Raw genomic sequence first — 19,521 nt, 5'->3', positions numbered from 1 at the left:
GGTGGGCCGAAGACGGACTGGAGGGGGCCGGCGCCGCTGCTTCCCGCTCGTTGGGGGAAAAAAGAAAAATCGCAAGCCTGTTCTTTATTATTTTTCCTCCATTCTCGCTAACACGAAAGCAAACCCCGGGCCTCGCAGTGTACCGGAATACGCGAGTCGAGAACGCTACCTACTCGCTCGAGCAGGTTGTGAGAGAGAGGTTGTGTGTGTGTGTGTGTGTGTGTGTGTGTGAGAGTTTCTTGTGTGTGTGTGTGTGTGGAGGGAGGGGCGGGGGCGGGGGGGAGCTTGAGTTCATGAATGAAACAGCCTCAAAAGTACTGTAGTAGTGTAGCTAGTCGGAAAGGTGCACACGACACCCAGTCTTCTGTTCTGCATCTAAGGGGCGCGTGCTCGGGTCGACGCCATCACCTCCGCGACTGCCGCACTCTCGCTCGACGACACCCGGTGGAGAATCACACCGAAGACCTTGCCGAGGCGATAGGCCGGATCACGTTGGACCCCGACCCCGACCCCACCCCTCGGGGTGGGGGCACCCGCCCCTGCCGGGCACCGCTTGCGGCGCCTGGCAGGGGCACCCCCCGGGTGGGGGCCGGCGATTCCCATGCCGGCTCGATGGGGAAAAAGAATTTAGAATTGCACCGAAGCTCCCTCGAAGACACGGGGCACGGGACTGGCGCGCACTGGCACTAGCACAGGTACACCGGGGGGAAAGAATAACGCACGGGCCCTCAGCGGAGCTGGGAAGAGGACCGCCGCAAGCGGCGTGGCGTGGAGCGGTTGTGCATCCCTCCGGGGGGCCCCTCTGCGCCGGGGAGGCGTTGTTGGAGGCTAGGACGCAAGCGTCCGTCGGCCTTTTTCAAACTCGGGGCCCACTCCGCTACAGCAGCGGGCCCCCGGAGGCTGTGCCTCCAGCTGGTTGTAGAGCAGCTCCATCAGCAGCGTCGCGTTCTCCACGATGAGCACCTCCGGGTACCGCCCTCGCCACTGCCCCTTCGCAACGATCCGCGCGATCTGCTGCACTCTGGCTCGAGCGGTCTCCATCTCGCGCCAGATCGCCTGCCACCACCAGACCCCCATTTCCCTCTGCTTTGCCCGCCTGCCACCTGCTGCCTCTCCCCTGCTCGCCGCGCCGCTGCCGCTCGGTGTTTAGCGAGGTCGGCCTCCGCCTGGGCGCTCATCGAGGCGCTCAGAGCTTCCGCCACGGGCTCCTCCACCGGCCGGGCTGGCGTGTCACCGCCGGCCGCCCAGGGCGGCAGAGGGGACGGCGGCGGTGAAGGCGGTGGAGGGGACGGCGGCGGTGGAGAGGAAGGCGGGGGCGAGGGGGGAGGGCTTGGTGGAAGGAGGAGAGGGCGGCGGCGGCGACGGGGGAGGCGGAGACGAGAGGGTGGTGGTGGAGGGGGCGATGGCGGAGAGGGCGATGGCGGAAATGGTGGTGGCGGAGAGGGAGGCGGAGGTGAGGGCGGAGAGCTCGGTGGAGGTGGAGAGGGCGGCGAAGGAGCGGGTGGTGGTGGAGGGGGCGGCCAAGGAGAGGGCGGCGGCGGTGGATCTCGCTGTCTGGTGTTAATGGACCCCCTTCCTCTCCCTCGCCACCGTCACCGTCACCATCCCCGTCGCTCCCGACGGGAGGGCGAGCAAAAGGGAGCATGAGCCAAAATACCTGAGCAGGATCGGACCTGGCTGGCGCGAATTCTTTGAAGGAGCGCTACCAGAGTCCAGAGTTGTCACGCCAGCCACACGGCACACGCCCACGCGCTCGCTGGGCGGTGCTGAGACTGGCCGCAGCGCGATGAACGGCAACGATGGGCCGTTTGCTTGCAACGGTGGCATAAGGCGACTGATACACCGTCGCGAGGAGGGAGGGCCGCCTCCGCGTACCACGATCTCTCGCGCGGTGGCGGTGCAGCACGCCAGTAGTAGAGCCGCAGCGCAATTCCCGGTCCCATCAGCAGTGCGATGAGGGCGTCGGGCGAGAGCCGAGAGAGCGACGGCGAGGAGTCGCATACCGTAGCCGAGGCACTGCTCCGGCAGGAAAAAGCCCGACCAGTCGATGGAAATCGCGTTGGCCAAGTTGTCGGTCCAGCTCGTGTACTTGTCCGGCAGTGAGTGAGTGAGTGAGTATTCTTGATACGAAACCAGCCGTCGTCGCCCGGCGCTGCATGCAGCACCGTGGCGATGGCGCTAAGAGGTTCCTCTTTTCCGCGCCCCCCCCGCAAGGCGCGCGATACACACACTCACACTCACACACACTTGTCCGGCAGCCGCGCGGAGAGGGTGGAGAAAAGAAATTTAGCCGCGACTGCCCGAGATGACCCGAGATGGCCCGAGATGGCCTGAGATGACCCGAGATGTCCTCGAGATGTCCCGAGATGGCCCGAGATGGCCCGAGATTCTCCGGGCTCATCTACTCGCCCACGCTGTGAGCAACAGTTCCTTCAGCAACCCAATTCGGGCACCATCTCACGCGCCTACCGGGCACTCCAACACTCTCACACGCCGATCCACGCGCGGCCGGCGCCCCTCATGACCCTCTCCACGCACGCCGCGTGACTACCACACGTACGTCCCCGCGCGCACGCAAACATACGCGCAGCGCCTTCAGAGCTGTGCCATGTGCGTCTGCCCTGTGCTGGCACCCCATGGCTGCGCCAAGCCGCCCGCACCAGCCGCCCGCCTCTCGCACCACCAAAGCCAGCTGCACGACCACTCACGCCGCGACGCGCGCGCCGCAGTGCGCCTCTCACTGAAGTCTGCGCCTGTTTCACAGGCGCCTGCACACTCCTTCAGGCGCCATGCCACACCAGAGCGCGACGCGCCCGGCAGGACGCTTCACCGCGAGGCGCGCGCGGCGGCATGCCGCGCGCGCAGGCCACCACGCGCGCGCTCCGCTACCCGATCAGGGCTGCTGCACAGTGCAGGCTGTGCAGCAGCCCTGCCTGTTCTGAACACTCAGCCCGTGTGCTCCGCGCTGCGCCCCTGCCGCCCCGCGCCAGACACGTCGCAGATCCTGCACCGCACGAGGCGCGCGCGTGGCACGCTGCGCGCGCGCTCCGCCATATCCGTTCAGTCCGCTGTCCAGCCTGCCTGCACACAGCACAGCACGCATGCAAGGTACATGCGCACGCCGCGCAGTCCCCGCACAGCGATGCAGCCCGCACTCCGCGACAGTCGCCTGCCCCACGTCGAGCCCGTGCCTGCCGCACGCAGCTGTGCGCACTGTATTCCTCGGTATTTCTTTGTCCGCTGAAACAATAATCCAGAAAACAAATACAAAAACTTCGCCGCCTCCTCGAGCAACGCCCCGAGCCCATCACCAGGGGGCAAGTGTGCGTGGCACCTTCGACCCCACCGGAAAAAAGGGAGAATTCCTTTGGAAAACGCCCTGCACTGCACTCTCCCAAAAAAAAACATCCGACTCTTATGGAGAACGCCGAATGCCAGAACACCAGGGGGCAAGTGTGTGTAGCACCTTCGACCCCGAAATGAAGGTCACCACACCAAACCGGGCGCTAGGAGAGGTGAACTGAAGGCTGAGACAACGGAGGTCGAGCCTGAGTGGGCGCCCGCGCGCCCCCACACAAGCAAGCCTCTGTCCTTCGGCCCACTCCAGCGATCGTCCGTGGGTGACCGCGAATAACACGAGCATCGAATCAATTCCCACACCACCCGACCCCCCTCTAGGGACAGCAGTGCGCATCTCTTCCCGGAGAGGGAAGGAGGGGGGGGGGGGGGGGGAGATCAGAGAGCCAGAGGGTAGGGAGTACCCCCGACGGACGCGAGTCTCGGGGGGAAAGCGAGACGAGAGATCTAAGGCGAACTTCATCGCCCGTCCAGGAGCCCCGCATTAAGGTAGCGACCCCAGGTTAAGAGCTAGGCTTCCCGACAGGGCAGGGAACCCCCAGCGCGCAGGCGGGGCCCACGGTAGCCTCGTGCAGTACGCGATACCGAGAGCTTGGGGGGAGGCGCGCCACGCCAAGGGGGACGAGCGACGGGAGGGGGAGAGTAATGTCTTTCGCAGGATAAAAATTATTTTTTCATCTACTCGCCCATGGCCGTCTCGACCATGGCTGATGAACTCAATTGACGGCCAAGAGCCAATAAATGATCAACTCATATATTCATCAACTCCCTGCCGTTTTCTATAAATTTAGCTGCGCAGATACAGATCCCGACTGTTCACAAGTGGGGATGAGAGAGAGTCGTCTCTAATATATGTTAGCTCGTCGTTACGAGGAAGCCTCAGCATGTTACATAAAACGCCCTATGCCAACGCAGCGCACTCCTGGAAGTGGGGAGCGCGTCCAACCCTTGCCGCTTGAGCCGAACTGCAAAGTTGCTCGTCACCTCTACACCTGCTCCACCTCTGGCACCTGCTCCAGCTGCGAATCCTCCTCGGTAACGACTGGGTCGGACGTCGTCGAGCCGCGAGGCGCGGTAGTGAAGCGCCCGATATTCGAAAGCGAGTCGCGGATGCTCGAGCGAGCGCTCACCGGGGTTGCGCCCAGAGCCTTGGCCAGCAGCACGAGCGACACCTGTGAGACCGGGGGTGCAAGATCAGTCGCTTCAGGAGGCGGGCGCTGTGGCAAAGGTGCCGCCGGGGGAGCGCACCTCATGGTGCAGGCCAGGGAAGCAGGCAATGGCGAGGGCGTCGTAGAGCCCGGCGTTGATGAGCTCCTGCGGCGGCGGGGAAGGGGGGCATGGAGCGGGCGGGACATAAAAGATCGACCGCTGATCGGCAGTGTTCCTGAGGCGTGGTCTCAAAAAACTTGGCGAACTCACAGCCGCCGCGGTCGAGGTCGTTCTCGTGCGCCATGACGATCTTCAGCCTGTCCTGGCGCGCCTGCTTGACCTGCTCGGCCAGCCGCTCGTCGGACCAGGTGTCGGCGTTCAAATAGAGAAGCATGTGCGTGGCGTCGCCCGCCTCCTCGGCGGTGGAGACGGTGAGACCGGAGAAATTGGTGGCGAGCTCGCTGGCCAGCTCGTCTGCGCCCTCATCGAACGGCGAGGCCCAGAGCACGACGGACTTGGAGAAGGAGATCGGCTGGCCCTGGACCTCGCCCGGGATGAAGAGCGGGAGGGAGGTCAGGTTCAGGTAGTGTGGCGAGCAGAGGAGGAGCGCCTGTGGGTAGGTGCGAGGGGGCGGCGGTCAAGGTCGAGGCGACGGCAGAACAGCTGCAGGGAGTTGTCCGTGGCGGCACCTCGGAGATGATCTTAAGCGAGACACGCTGATACTCGTCGATGCGGTGCCACGTCGTCTGCGCCCACCCACTGTCAAAGATCTCCGGCTGGAGGACCTCCGGGCACTGTGCTCGCAACTCCTGCAGTCGTGCAGCGACGGTGTGCGTGAGTGAGTGCTGGCGTGCGGCGGCGGCGGCGACACCGCCCCTCAGAGCCGTGTGTGGCGAGAGCAATCCCCGCAGGGTCAGAGCTGGGGGTGGGCGGGGAGCGCCTGCAGCGTCCCGCCGCCCTTGGCCGGGTCCGCCTCTTGCACGAGGACGAGCGGCTTGCTCTTCTCGAGCGACGTCCGAATCTCGCGCAGGCAGTTCTGCAGGCAAGGAGCGCACGAGTAGTCGTGGGCGACACAGCGAGGCACTCTCGGAAAGGGAGGGGGGCTGGGGGAGTGCCTTCGAGCGGAAGTAGCCCCTCGACAGGAAGAAGAGCATGACCTGCGTGCGGTCAACGTAATCCTCCAGCGACCCGATGTCCTTCAAATCATCCACATCGAGGAAGATCTTGATGCCGGGGATCAAGAGCTTAAGCTCATTCTTGATGACCGCGACGGCGTCTTGGCCGGTGGACCTATTCGGGGAGTGGCGGGTCGTTCTGGCGGGTTCCTACGCCGCCTCTCCCTCTGACCACAGGACTGACCAGATGTGCGAGAGGAAGAGGTGCCACGTGAGGCCGTCCACCAGAGCCAGCTCGGGGGGCTGCTTGGTTGAGACGAGGCGAATCGTGGGGACCTTGGCAAGGCGGCGGATGGCGATGATGGTACCCACGAGGAAGATCAGGAGCGCAGCCGCAGCAAGGACGAGCATCCAATTCACCAGTCCATTCTCAGACCTGAAGCCGAGGACGGCGGAGGCCGACTGCCCCGGCTCGTCGCCGGGGAATCGCAACTCGATGTTGAGGAAGATGGTGGTCCAGCTGGCACCGAGGAAGAGGAGGAGGAGGACGAGGCTGGTGGCCTGCAGTGCGAGCCGCGTCCGTTGGGCTCAGAGTGACTGCAGTGGGAAGGGCGTGTGTGGGGTGGGTGATGGACTGGCCACGGCGATCCAAGCGTGTGCTGAGAGCTGCAGCACAAGCAAGCGCAAAGGGCGTGTGGGATTGGGCGAAGGGCGCACCACGGCGAGGATGTTGTCCTCGAACCGCTTGTAGGGCTGGACCAGGGCGATCGCGACGGCGTAGCACGAACACACGAGCACCGCCACGACGAGACGAACAAAGGAGTCCTCCTCCTCGGCAACCAGCAGCACGAAGCCCGTCAGAAAGAGCTTGCGGGCCAGATCGGCCGCCTCCCACCAGTACCAGTTCCTTTTGTACTCCCGGTGAAGGAAGGCGGTGGCCTTCGTCAGCGCGTTCGGCGACTTGGCCTGCAGCGGCTTGTAGCATGCGAGAAGAAGGGCCGAGTAGAGGACTAGCGAGCCGACCGGCCAGATGACGACGAAGCCGATGGCGAGCCTCGTGATGGAGTCGTGCTCGTCGGTGCCGCACTCGACGCTCGCGTCCTGCCGCATGTACTCGACCAGAGCGAGCGTCTCGCCCGGCGCAGAGGTGGTGTAGCCCTGCGCACGCACATCGACACAAGCTAAGGGGGTTGGGGGGGGGGGGGGGGGGCTTGTTTGTTTGTGGCTAGCACCTGGCACGACCACGCGCGCAAGATCGTGGCGCTCACAAACGGCCCCAAAAGAAAGATGAGCACGAGACCCGCCGGCGTGAGGTCGAGGAGGCCGAGCGCCACCTCTGCAGGCCATGAAAAGACCGCCGCATCGTCAGTTTCGGCCAGCGCCGTCGGTGGCTCCGCAGCTGAAGACGATGGTGGCTCCTGCAGCTGTGCTTCGCCACCGAGAACGTTGCTTGTCGCGCCGTCGACCTCGGAGCCGCTCTCGCAGCCAGCCCCTCGCCGAGCACGCCGCCAGCGAGCACAGAGCCGCAAGACAATGCCAGCAAAGAGGAGCAGCGCGATGACGCCGATGGGAGAGATCGCGACGGCGACGAGCCGGGACTTGTGCGGCAGGCACTGCACCGGCAGCACGACGCCCGACCAGTCGATGAAGACGGCTTCGGCCAGCGCCTCCGTCCAGCCCGTGTACCGTTCCGGCAGCCGCGCCGAGTAGGTGGTGGAGAGGACGAGGCAGACCTGGTAGAAGCCAAACAAGATCTTGAACTTGGGGATGAGGCCGATTTTGTAAATCGCGTCGCCGGTGCGGTCGGCGATGCGCAAGGGAAGTCCGATGAAGCGCTCCTTCCTCCACTCGGTTTGCCCGCGCTGAACTGAGTACGCCAACGCCACGAGGCCAAACGCGACGCAGAGGCCGAGGGCGGTGCCCGCCATGCGCCCCGCCGCCGTGCCGACAGCGACGCACTCGTTGCAGGCGGCGCCGTCGGCGTCCAGGTAGTGGTTCGGCTCGCGGCAGAGCTGGCACTCGGGGCCGGCGAAGGCGTCTGCGCAGTAGTCCAAACCGGCCTCCTGCACCCTCCGACCGCTAGCCTCTCCCGGATCAACATTGCCGACACACCGCGCCTGGCCCGCCTGGCCATCCCCTCCAAAGGCGCGGCACTCTGTGAGCTCGGCGCTGGAGAAGCTGGCGCGCCAGAAGCCGAGCGGGACGCCGAGGGTCTCGAGGGTCGTGCCGACCGGGCACGCGGCGTCCGATGGGCATGGCTTGCAGTAGTCGGTCGGGGATTTGAAGACGTCGGCCGGGTCGGCGCTCGCCTTCAGGTAGAATCCCGCCTTGCAGACGGAGCAGGTGACGCTGCCAGTGCCGCTAGCAAGAGGGTAGGGGCAGGGGATGCACTCGCCCTGGCCCTCGTTGGCGGCGTAAGTGTCGGCAGCGCACTCGTCGCAGGAAGAGCTGCCGGCGCCGGAGGACGTGCCGCGAGGGCACCTCTCGCAAATGCTCTGTCCGGCGAGGGCGGTGAAGGTGCCCGGCGAGCACGGCGTCTGCTCGGTGGAGCCGGTGGTGGCGAAGTGGCCCGGCGAGGCGTCGGTGCACTCGCCCGCGGCGGTGAGGTTGGTGGCGCGCGAGTAGCTGCCAGCCTCGCACGGCAGCGCCGCCGCCGCGCCCTTGGCGCAGTAGCCGCCCGCCTCGCACGGCTTGCACGCCGTCTGCGCCTCCGCGTCCTGGTACGTGCCGCCGGAACAGGCCGTGCACTCGCCCTGCCTGGTCTCGTTCGTGTACGACCCCTTGGCGCACGCCGTCTGCTCGGTGGAGCCGGTGGTGGCGAAGTAGCCCGGCGAGGCGTCGGTGCACTCGCTCGCGTCGGAGAGGTTGGTGGCGCGCGAGTAGCTGCCAGCCTCGCACGGCAGCGCCGCCGCCGCGCCCTTGGCGCAGTAGCCGCCCGCCTCGCACGGCTTGCACGCCGTCTGCGCCTCCGCGTCCTGGTACGTGCCGCCGGAACAGGCCGTGCACTCGCCCTGCCCGTACGCGTCCGTGTACGACCCCTCGGCGCACGCCGTCTGCTGCGTCGAGCCGGTGGTGGCGAAGTGACCCGGCGAGGCGTCGGTGCACTCGCCCGCGGCGGTGAGGTTGGTGGCGGTCGAATAGCTGCCCGCAACGCACGGCAGCGGCGCCGACGCGCCCTCGGCGCAGTAGCTGCCCTCCACGCACGGAAGGCAGCTCGTCGCGTTCGACTCGCCCTGGTACGTCCCGCCCGCACAGCTGGCGCACTTGGAGAGGCCGGCCGTGGCGGCGAAAGAGCCCGGCGAGCACTCGGAGGGCGGCGCCGCCCCGCCGCCGCACGACGAGCCGGCGGGGCAGGTGAGGCACTCGGGGTCGCCGCTCCGGTCGGTCAGCCTGGCGTACGTGCCAGGCGAGCACTGCGCGTCAAGCTCGCGCGACGAGCCCACCGGGCAAAACTTGCCGGGAGCGCAGCGGACGCAGGCAGCGGCGGCGGGCTCGCTCTGGTAGTAGCCCTGGCCGCACAGCTCGCAGGCCTCGCTGCGCGCCTTGGCGGCGAAGCTACCCTCGCGACACGGCGTCTGCTCTGTGGAGCCGGTGGTGGCAAAGTGGCCCGGCGAGGCGTCGACGCACTGCGAGGCGGCGGTGAGGTCCGTCTTGTCCGAGTAGGTACCCGCGTCGCAAGGCAGTGGCGCCGACGCGCCCTTGGCGCAGTAGCTGCCCTGCTCGCAGTCGCGGCAGGACGTCGCGCCCGTGTCGTTCTGGTAACGGCCCGCAGGGCAGTCCGTGCACTCACTCAGCCCGGGCTCGCCGCCAAACGTCCCAGCACGGCAGCTCGCGCAGGTCTCGCTGCTGTTTGCGCCGGTGATCGGGCTAGAGGTACCGGGGGGGCACTTCTGACAGGCATCTGGTGAGCTGCTGCCCGTCTTCTCGTTGTAGCTCCCCGCAGGGCAGGGTGTGAAGCCGCCACCGCAGTCATCTGTAGCCTTGCAGTATCCACCCGCTTCACACGTGTCGCATGCCGTCTGTCCGCGCTCCGCCTGGAACTCGCCAGCAGGGCACTGCATGCACGCAGCCTGGCCGGTGAGGTTCTGGTACTGCCCTGCGGCACAGTCGAAGGGCTGGACGGTGCCTGCATTCGGGCAGAAGCGTCCCGCGGGGCAGTCGGTGCAGCTGGTGGCGTTGAGCTGATCGGCGAACGTGCCGGGAGGACACTCGTCGCAGGGACGGTCCGTGCCGGCTGTGGACTGGCTCGTCCCCGGAGAGCAAGGGAGGCACGACTCGGCACTGGCTGCGCCAATCACGGGCATGTAGAAACCAGGCGCACACGGGAGCGGTTCCGCTGTGCCCTTTGGACAAAAGTGGCCTCGCTTACACGCACCATCGCAGGAGGAGTTGGTGAGGCCGCTCCTGTTCCCGTAGTAGCCAGCGGAGCAAGGGTAGCACTCCGGGGCGCTGAAGTCGCCCTTAAAGGCGCCCTCGGTCTGCATCCAGCTGCCCAAGCGGCAGTCCCAGTCTATCGGCGAGTCGGTCTGTATCGTCTTGTCGTCGCCAGCGGTGTTGCCGGTGAAAGAGGCGTCGCTGATCGAGGTACGTTGGCTGAGTCCGTCCAGGTACAGCACCGAGCCTGACCTCCCCGCTCCGTTGTCGATGAAGTCGACACCCGCGATGGAGAGAGAGTCGCTGTCCCACGCGTAGACGACGCCGCCGAACTGCGGTTGCGAGGAGAGAGCGGGGTGAGGCAGCCGTGGCCCTCTCCATCGCCCGCCCCGCTGCCGTGCGGCGCTGCTGGAGGCAGGCTAGCTCTACGCGGCGCACCTCGCCAGCCGAGCAGCCCGACACGGTCGAGCCGCTTATCGAGACCACACCGCTGCTAACCGCGTAGACGACGCCGCCGCCGAACTGCGGTTGCGAGGAGAGAGCGGGGTGAGGCAGCCGCGTGGCCCTCTCTGTCTCTCGCCTCGCTGCCGCGCGGCGCTGCATGGGCGCGGCTAGCTCTACGCGGCGCACAGCGCCAGCCGAGCAGCTCGTCACGTTCGAGCTGCTTATCGAGACCGCACCGCTGTCCCGCGCGTAGACAACGCCGGCGTCCTGCAGTTGCGAGGAGAGCACGGAGTGAGGCAGCCGTGGCCCTCTCCATCTCCCGCCCCGCTGCCGTGCGGCGCTGCTGGAGGCCGGCTAGCTCTACACGGCGCACCCAGAGAGCAGAGCAGTCTCTGACCGTCGAGTCGATGATCTCGACGTCGCCTGCCCCGTCAGCGTACACAACGCCGCCGTTATTTTCGCCGTTGCTCGACCTCCCGTTGACGAGGTTCAGCCCCCGCAGGGTGAGGCTGCAGCCGCCCCCGAGGTAAAAGAGCCTGGTCTGTTCCTGGCCGTCGAGCCTCGCGCCCTCGCCGCTGCTCGCGACGGTCACCTTGATGTCGGAGCCGCAACTGATCTGGCTGAGAAGCTTGAAGTCCGCACCGGGCGGCAGGTAGATTGAGACGTCGGCTTGCGAAACAGCAGCCTCCGCGATCAGGGAGCGGAGCTTAGCCTCGCTCGACGCGGCGACAAAGTCCGGGGAGAGCGGCGGCAGCGGCGGGGGCGGCGACAGAGGCGGCAGCGGCGATGGCGGCGGCGGCGCGGAGGGCGGAGACGGCGGCGGCGGAGAGGACGGAGAGAGGATGAACGTCTCGCTGCCGTAGGATCCGGAGCCGAGCGTGAACGTATAGCCCGCACCCACCCACTCGACGCCGTTCCAGCCGTCGCCGTACGAGTCGTACATGTCGAGCGTGCACTCGCCGGGCGGCGCGGACAGGGTGCCGGAGTAGGGAGCCCCTCCACTGCCGATCAACGCGCCGCTGCACGTCAGGTCCCACGACACCTCGGACGGGTAGCTGCCGCCACCCACAGTGACCTGGAAGTCGATTGGCGGCTGCGGCGGAAAGGATGGCGGCGGCGGAGAGGACGGCGGTGACGGAGGCAGCGACGACGGTGACGGAGGCAGCGACGGCGGCGGCGGCAGCGACGGCGGCGACGGAGAGGACGGAGGGAGGGGGGCGAGGATGAACGTCTCGCTGCCGTAGGATCCGGAGCCGAGCGTGAACGTATAGCCCGCACCCTCCCACTCGACGCCGTTCCAGCCGTCGCCCCACATCCACAAGTTGTACATGTTGAGCGTGCACTCGCCGGGCGGCGCGGACAGGGTGCCAGAGTAGGGGGCCCCTCCACTGCCGATCAACACGCCGCTGCACGTCAGGGTCCACGACACATCGGACTGATAGCTGCCGCCACCCACAGTGACCTGGAAGTCGATTGGCGGCGCCGGCGGCGGCAGCGACGGCGGCGACGGAGAGGACGGAGGGAGGGGGGCGAGGGTGAACGTCTCGCTGCTGGAGGATCCGGAGTCGAGCGTGAACGTATAGCCCGCACCCTCCCACTCGACGCCGTTCCAGCCGTCGCCCCACGAGTCGTACATGTTGAGCGTGCACTCGCCGGGCGGCGCGGACAGGGTGCCAAAGTAGGGGGCCCCTCCACTGCCGATCAACGCGCCGCTGCACGTCAGGTCCCACGACACCTCGGACTGAAAGCTGCCGCCACCCACAGTGACCTGGAAGTCGATTGATGGAGCGGACGGCGGTGAGTCAACCTCGCCAGAGCCAATCTCCCCAGAGCCAGTCTCGCCCGACGCGGACGGCGGCGGCGGCGACGGCGGCGGGGACGGCGGCGGAAGGGACGGCGGCGGCGGCGGCGGGACCGGCGCCTTGGCCGGAGGGTACGGCGGCGGCGACGGCTCGGGAAATTCGGGAGACGGCGACGGCTCAGGCTCGGGCGACGGCTCGGGAAATTCGGGAGACGGCGACGGCTCAGGCTCGGGCGACGGCTCGGGAAATTCGGGAAACGGTGACGGCTCGGGCGATGGAGCTGGCGACGGTTCGGGAGATGGCGACGGATCGATGTCAACCTCGCCAGAGCCAATCTCCCCAGAGCCAGACTCGCCCGAGCCAGAAGGGTAGACTGATGGTGCACATGCCAGCGGGAGCAGCGCGGCGAGAATCAGCAGCCACGCGCCACGCCTCGCCCCCGTCCGGCACCGCACGAGGCGCCCCGAGCTGCTCCTCCGCACCGAGGGCAGCACGCCGCACCAGCACGCTCCGAGCAGCAAGAACAAGGCGGCCCAAAACTGACAGCGCTGCTGGGTGCGGACAGGCGCGGAAGAGGAGGGTCCGCTCATGAAGGGAAAGTGGAACGGGGAGGGCAGGTCGATGGAGAGCTCGTCGGTGAGTGCGTGGTGAGGCTCCGCATGCCACGCAACGGGGGCGGCGCAGCGTGGCTGCTGGTCGGCGCACACACGTGAGACGGAGGAGATATCGGACTGGACCGAGTTCGAATCGGAGATCTGAGCGGCACGGACCTCTGCAGGCCATGCCGGCTCCGCGAGAAGAGGGTCGATGGCCCGGCCAAGCTGGAGGAAGAGATCCTTGGTTGTGGCTGGAGAAGCGGTCGCCAATCTGTTCACCCGCCACTCGCCGCCGTCGGCGTGCATGCTAGAGACGGGCGCGCCGAGGCCAGTCTCAACCAGCTTCTCGGGCGTGTTCCCAGCGTCGGCGGACCGCATCTCGGGCGACGTGCCGTTCACGGGCAGGACGGTTTCGCGAACGATGATCCCCGATCTGCTGCTGTAGACGGGACCGATAGAGTCGATCTCAGGCTCGCCCTTGCGCTCCGTGCTGTTGCGCGAGGCCGGGGCGGTCTCCAAATCGGCCTCAACCTACTCGCAAGGCAATCGTTCCGTCAGCGGGTTACAAGGTAGCTCGCACACACAAAGAGCCAGAGGGGCGCTCACCGGCTGCTTCTCGTAAAAGTCCTTGACGGACGCCGGCGGCTCGCCAATCAGGTGCAACGGCTCGCCCACCGCCTCTTTGATCGCTTCCATCAGTGCTTCCCACGAGCGCCCCTCGTCGCGTTCGCCCTGATCAGCGCGCGGGCTGTTAGTCGCGAGCTTGCGGATACTAGCACGCGCGAGCGAGCGCGCACCGGGTGGTTGGCGGGCGCGCTGTCCGATGACACGATGGCTGCAAACGAGCTGGTGTCGTTGCCGCCAACCTCGCAGAAGCCGTTGGGCGATGCCGGCGTGAACGGCTTCGCGACGGTTGCGGGAGGCGATGTCGGCCACGGGGAGTCGTACCGCTGCGAGGAGAGAAGCGCGGAGGTGGCAGAGCACGAGGAGTGCGCAAACGCGGCTCCGAGGCAGATCAGCGCGAGCATGCCAAAGAGGCGGAGCAAGTTGTAGGACTTTGACCACGGGAACCGGCCGGCGGCAGAGCCCTCGGGCGTGGTATTCGTGGTCGTCTCGACGTCGACCGTCGCGCCCTGAACAAGAGGGCGCGAGACTGGCCGTGTGAGAGCGGCGAGCGAGGGAGGAGGCCGCATAAATGCAGGCGGCGCGCACCGAGTCTGCGGTCGGCGGCGTGGAGCCGCCGGTCACCTTGCCGGTGCCACCGAGGATGCCCTCGTTGCCGTCCATTTTGAGCAGGGCCCCGAACCTGTTGTTGCCGCCGACCGGGGCGATGCTCTTGGTGCGGACGATCGGGGCGGACGCGCCCTTGCGCCCCTTCTTGCGGCGCGTGGCCCTGTCGGGGATGCCCTGCGCACGCGCAAGCGGTGGGTGCGTCAATAGTTGAGGCTCTGCGCGTACAACCGCAGCGTGCGAGGCGCTCACCGCCGGGGCGAGCTTCTCCGCTAGCGGAGACTCCTTGCGCTCGATCTTGCGGAGCGGGGAGGGGGTCTTCCACCCGTCGATGACCTGCGCGCGCGTGCCGTGCGGCAGACGAGAGGTCACAGGATCAATGTAAGTGCCCGCCTGTAGGACTCGCGTGTCCCCGCAATACCCGCGTGTGCTTCTGCTGGGAGGTGCTCACCGCCGGGGCGGCCGTCTCCTCTGGAAACTCCTTCCAGTCGGCGTCGCCCTACGCGTCGAACGCGGGATGGGGTCACAGAGTGGGTCGGCAGACGCCGGCGCGCACCAGGCGCTCGCCGCCGTGGCGGCGGGCTTCTTCTCCTCCGGAAATTCCTTGATCGACGGCAGCGGCGCGCCGCCGGCCTCCGCCGGCTTGAGGGCCGTGGCGGCCTCGGTGGCCGGCTTGAGCGCCGGGTTCTTGATGGCGCCGGTCTCGTCAACGCAGGCCTCCGCGCCAGACGTTGCCGCAGGGATGTCCTTCTTGAGGGCGCCCTTGACGGCGCCGGTGGGGGCCGTCGGTGGGCCGGTCGGGCGCGTAAACTTGGACCAGAAAACGGCGGGCGGCCCCTGCTCGTGGGCGGCGAACATGGCCTTGGCCTTGTCCGAGTCGACCGCGCCCGCGTCGGGCGCCTTTTCCGCGGCCGGGTCCTTCTTGAGGACGTCCTCCGTGCCAGACTTTGCCACGGGGATGTCCTTGACGTTCTTGACGCCGCACGCCTGTGGGCGAGGGAAAGTACGCACAGGCTTTCAGAGACGGGAGAGGGATGATAACGATCCTGGCGAGCGCACGCGCACCTTCGCTCCGAGGAGCGAAGGCGACACCGACTCGGAGATGACTCCGACCTTCGCGAAGGACTTCATCGGCGAAGACTCGCCCGCGACGTTGCCGCCGCCCGCGTCAATGCCGTCCTTGAGCGGGCTGGGCTCGCTCTCGGGCGGGATGCCGACGGCCTTGGCGCCGGCCGGATCGTCGACGGTGAACGCCTCGGGCACGGCGTCGAGCGAAACGCCCGCAAAGTGGACGCCGGCGAGCGAGCCGGCGGGCTCGCCCTCGGACGGGACGTTGCCAGTGCCGGTGTTGGCGGTGCAGGTGCCGCCGGTGCCGGTGTCGATGCCATCCTCGAGCGAGACGGGCTCGGAGGGGATGCCGACGGCGTTACCTCCGTCAGAGTCGACGACGGCCGTGTTGTCCGCCAGAGACGCCTGTCAGCCACAGAACGCGAGAGGGTCGTCTTGCAGGGAAGGCGCAGCGTTGCGTGGGTTGCAGCGGTGCGCGTGTGCATACCCCCTCCCTCAGCCACTGCAAATTAACGCACACCTGCTTGTCAGCAAGCGGCGGCGGAGGAGAGAGCTTGAGCACGAGCTTGTCACCGGCGGCCGGCACCAGCTCGAGTTTGAGCATGTTGATCGAATGAATTCCTGCAGAGAGTCAAGAAGCGGTTGAAGGTGGTGTCCCCGATGGTAGGTGCAGGCCAGCGCTCGAGTGGCCCTCGCGGCTGCGGACACAGAGTCTTGGCACTCTCTAGATGTAGCAGAGATGCGAGGCGGTGCGAGTACCCGCGTAAGAGAGGGAGGGCGGTCGGACGGGTTCGCGCGGGACAAGGGTGTGGAATGGGCAGCAGCGGACGCGTCTCGCGGCCTCCTCCATGGCAGCGGCTGTACCTGCGAGCGGGAGTAGGCAGGCGGTGCGAGGCCGAGGGGGGTCAGCCGCTCGCGCGGCGAGCGAGGGCGCATCGCATGGTAGGGGTGGTGAGGGGGCGGCGGGTTCCGTGAGCAATAGGCGTCGCGGGGGTCTAGGTGTGCAGCTCGCGGCTGCATAGTCGGGCGCAATGCGGCGCGGCAAGCGCGAGCGGACGAGGAAAGTGCTGGCTTTGCCTTACGACTCGCTCTCTCCGCGTAGAGCGTTCACGCAGAGAGAGCGAAAGAATTTCAGCGGAAAGATCTTCGAGTCACCGTTCACAGTTGTGCGGTGAGTATGGCGCTTCCTTGTGTGGATGTCAGGTAAACGCCACAGCCCGAGCCCGAAGGGCGAAGGAGAATCCCACCCCTATCCAACAAAAGTATTCCGTAGCACGATCGAGGGGAGATCTTAGAGAGAGAGAGATTTTAGCCCCCCCCTACCCGGTTGCACTCGTGCGACGTAGCGGGGGTTACCCACGACTACGTTTACGAAAACATAAGTAGTCCCGCGAGGTGTGAATTTGGCCGCCCAGTTAGCCCCCTTTTCCAGTCAGGGTTTTTTTCGTGGCAAACCTCGTCATCCTGCTGACACAAAAACAAGCTCCTCTTGTAGCTCGATCGGTCACACCGCCATCGCCGTCGGGGAGAGGGGGGACGACACTGCTCTGGCAGCGTCCAGCGTGCACCTCGATCCTGTACCGTGTTTGTTATGACCCCCCCCCCCAATAAACACACCAGTGAGGGAGGGCGAGACGATCGAGGGGTCCCGTACCATGCGGAATCGCCCTTATCCAGTGCTCAAGTGCTCAAGTGTGCACACACACACACACACACACACACACACACACACACACACACACACACACACACACACACACACACACACACACACACACACACACACACACACACACAGAGCACAGTGGTCAACACGAGAACGCGGAAATCGTGACCTCGGAACGCGGTCACGGCAAATCTGACTAATCTGTGACAACCGTCAATACGGATGGTTCACCTGGACTGGTTGGTTTTCAAAAATCTCTCTCAGGCGCGGGAGAGGGGGTGTGGCGTGTCCCGCGACTGGCAGCATTCGCGGCGATGAGGCCTCCGCCAGCACCGATCATCACAAGTCGTCTGTTAAGCTACACCTTTTTGCCCTCTGCAGGTGATCGGACCGCTGCAGCCGCAGTGGAGCCGCGGGTCGGGCGAGGGAATGGCCTTTTGGCGCGGCGCTGCTATGTGCCTGCGCGCTCATGGCGCGTTCAGGGGTGCGCCTGCGGTGTGTAGACTGCGGGGCGCCGCGATAGCGCGGCGCCGACGATTGTGTCGCGCACTGTCACACCCACGACACGGTCACAGTGGGGGTCTGCAGACCACCCGGCCGAACTTCAGAGTCGCGGTGCTCCTCAAATACCGCTCAAACGCCCACGATGTTGTGGAGGGGACATATGCTGATGATCCCGGACATCACCATTTTGGAAAGAAAGAAAGAAAACAGAGTTCCCAAGGGATCACCATTTTGGCTAAAAAGAAAGAAAGAAAACAGACAACCCAAGGGAGGGATGGGAGGACGGCACGCCGCCACCACACAGGGATTTTAAGGAGAGGAGTGTGGTGCTAGCCGTCGCCCACCCTCGGGCGTCTACCACTTCCTATCTCTCTTCGCAGTTTCTCACCAATTCTCGCAGCGACCTTCATGCCACCTCTCGTTCTTCTCACTCTCGTCCTCGTTCTCTCCCCTGCTGTTTCATCCTCTGACTCATCGCTCTCCTCGGCCTCGTTCTGAGACGCCGCTGCCGTCTGCCTTGCTCTCGCTGCTTCTCTCGCCGCTCTGCGTAACTCCGCCCTCCTCGCGGCAAGCCGCGCGGTGGAGTGTACGCTCGCTGTTTACTCGATCCGCGCGTGTGTCGACAAGGGAGAAAACGGCCACGAGAAGAGGAGGGCACGCGTGACACCTGAGCGAGCCCGCCACAGCTGGCTCTTTCACCTGCAAGTACGAAGTAGCAGACGCTGAGGCGTGCAGGAAGTGGCCGACACGGCAAGGTCAGCGCGCATTTGCGCCACGCATCGCGAGATGGAGGGAGTACTGCAACCTACAGAGAGAGGACCTGCAGCAGCTGCCAGACGCGACGATTCGCACGAAGGAGTGACTCGCCCGCGGCTTGCCGCACTGCACTCGCAGGTATGCCCTCCGGGCGGAGGTTGAGCACTAGCCGCAAGGCACACGACCTGACCGCGGCCAGTGCTCAACCTGCAGCACCGGGCCTACAGCGAGGAGTGATACGGTGATTGACGAGGCAGTGGTTCATGCGGTGGTGGAATCGGTGTCAAAACCGAGCCAACAGGCTGAAACGGCACGGGAGCTCACAGTGTGCCTCACTGAGAGTCTCGCGGGTGCTCCGAGGCGAGCAGAGCGCGAGGGCCGATGGCATGTGAGTCTACGTAGACGCCTCATACTTGGCGGGGCTAGTGCCGGACGCAGATGGACGACGACCGAGTCGACGGCCCTGCCAAGCGTTCGGATACCCCAAAAATCAAGAAAAAATTCTGCGGCCGAAATCTCGATTTTTAAGCTCTCTGGGGGTGTTTCTGGGACCATATGCGACCACATTCCCGCCCGGGAGGACTGGATCAGTTGCGACCTATCTTGCACCATCCTGGTGTGAAGTCGCCCTTATCGAGCTCCCCTCGAGCAACCTGACTCCACTCCGATATTTCAAGGCAAGGAAGAATAATAATTTTTTTGACGGCGCGTGCATCAGGCCTTTAATGGCACCGCCGCCGCCGCCATGGTGGCGATCGCCAGTCGCTGGGACGTCACCGCCGCCTTCTCCGTCACCGACGCTAGTACCGCCGCCGCCTCCTCCTCCGCCTCTCCAGTGGCTTGCCTCATCACTCCTCCCATCACCCGCTCCACCACCGCCCGCTCCTCCATGGCCTCCTCCACCGCCCTTACCCCCGCCGCAAATGCCACCGCCGACCCCGCCTCTACCGCCGCCGCCGTCGCCGCCGCTGCCGCCTCCGTCGCTGCCCCCGACCTCACCGCCTCCGCCGCCTCCGCCACCACCGCCACCACTCCCGCCGCCTCCGTCACTCCCTCCGCTCCCTCCTCTCTTGCCCCCACCGCCGCCGCCCTCGCCCCCACCGCCGCCGCCGCCCTCGCCGCTCCCTCCCTGGTGGACCATCGAGCCGCCCCCTCCCGATCCCGCCCCGCCGCCGCCGCCGCCGCCTCCTCCGCCTCCTCCACCGCCGCCGCTGGACCCGCCATGCTTTCCGCCAGGACTCGAGCCCGTGCACCTCGCAACCACCGCGATCGTGCTCCTTGCCTTCGCGGGAAGCACTGCCCTCTGCGCGCTCCGCTGGCGAGGCCGCGAGCGGCTGCGCCTGTGCTGCACCGCTGCAAGCGAGCGGCTGCGAGCGTGCTGCTCCGCCGTGCGCACCCGGCTCGCGCCGGCCGCGGGCAGGCGTACCGCTCCACTGCTCAGGGCGCTGGCCATCTCGCCG

At 66.4% G+C, this 19,521-nt stretch overlaps 1 protein-coding gene across 1 annotated transcript; it reads right to left on the bottom strand.

Moving 5' to 3' along the window:
• Positions 1–4,343: 4,343 nt before the first annotated feature.
• On the bottom strand, positions 4,344–15,739 carry EMIHUDRAFT_106598 (hypothetical protein; the record flags this gene model as incomplete). The annotated part of the gene is made up of 20 exons (XM_005759270.1): positions 4,344–4,529; positions 4,606–4,671; positions 4,724–5,116; positions 5,196–5,315; positions 5,664–5,796; positions 5,866–6,182; positions 6,339–6,779; positions 6,854–7,691; positions 10,062–10,327; positions 10,434–10,517; positions 10,626–10,706; positions 10,837–11,494; positions 11,636–13,368; positions 13,444–13,569; positions 13,635–13,970; positions 14,050–14,244; positions 14,320–14,503; positions 14,624–15,054; positions 15,133–15,540; positions 15,656–15,739. 20 exons carry the CDS (start codon positions 15,737–15,739, stop codon positions 4,344–4,346), a joined length of 7,080 nt encoding a protein of 2,359 aa, XP_005759327.1.
• Positions 15,740–19,521: the final 3,782 nt, after the last annotated feature.

Source organism: Emiliania huxleyi (genome assembly GCF_000372725.1).
Source record: "Emiliania huxleyi CCMP1516 unplaced genomic scaffold EMIHUscaffold_80, whole genome shotgun sequence".
Classification (NCBI taxonomy): domain Eukaryota; phylum Haptophyta; order Isochrysidales; family Noelaerhabdaceae; genus Emiliania; species Emiliania huxleyi.
Note: the sequence above shows the minus strand (reverse complement) of the source record. Positions and strands in the feature narration are given on the sequence as shown.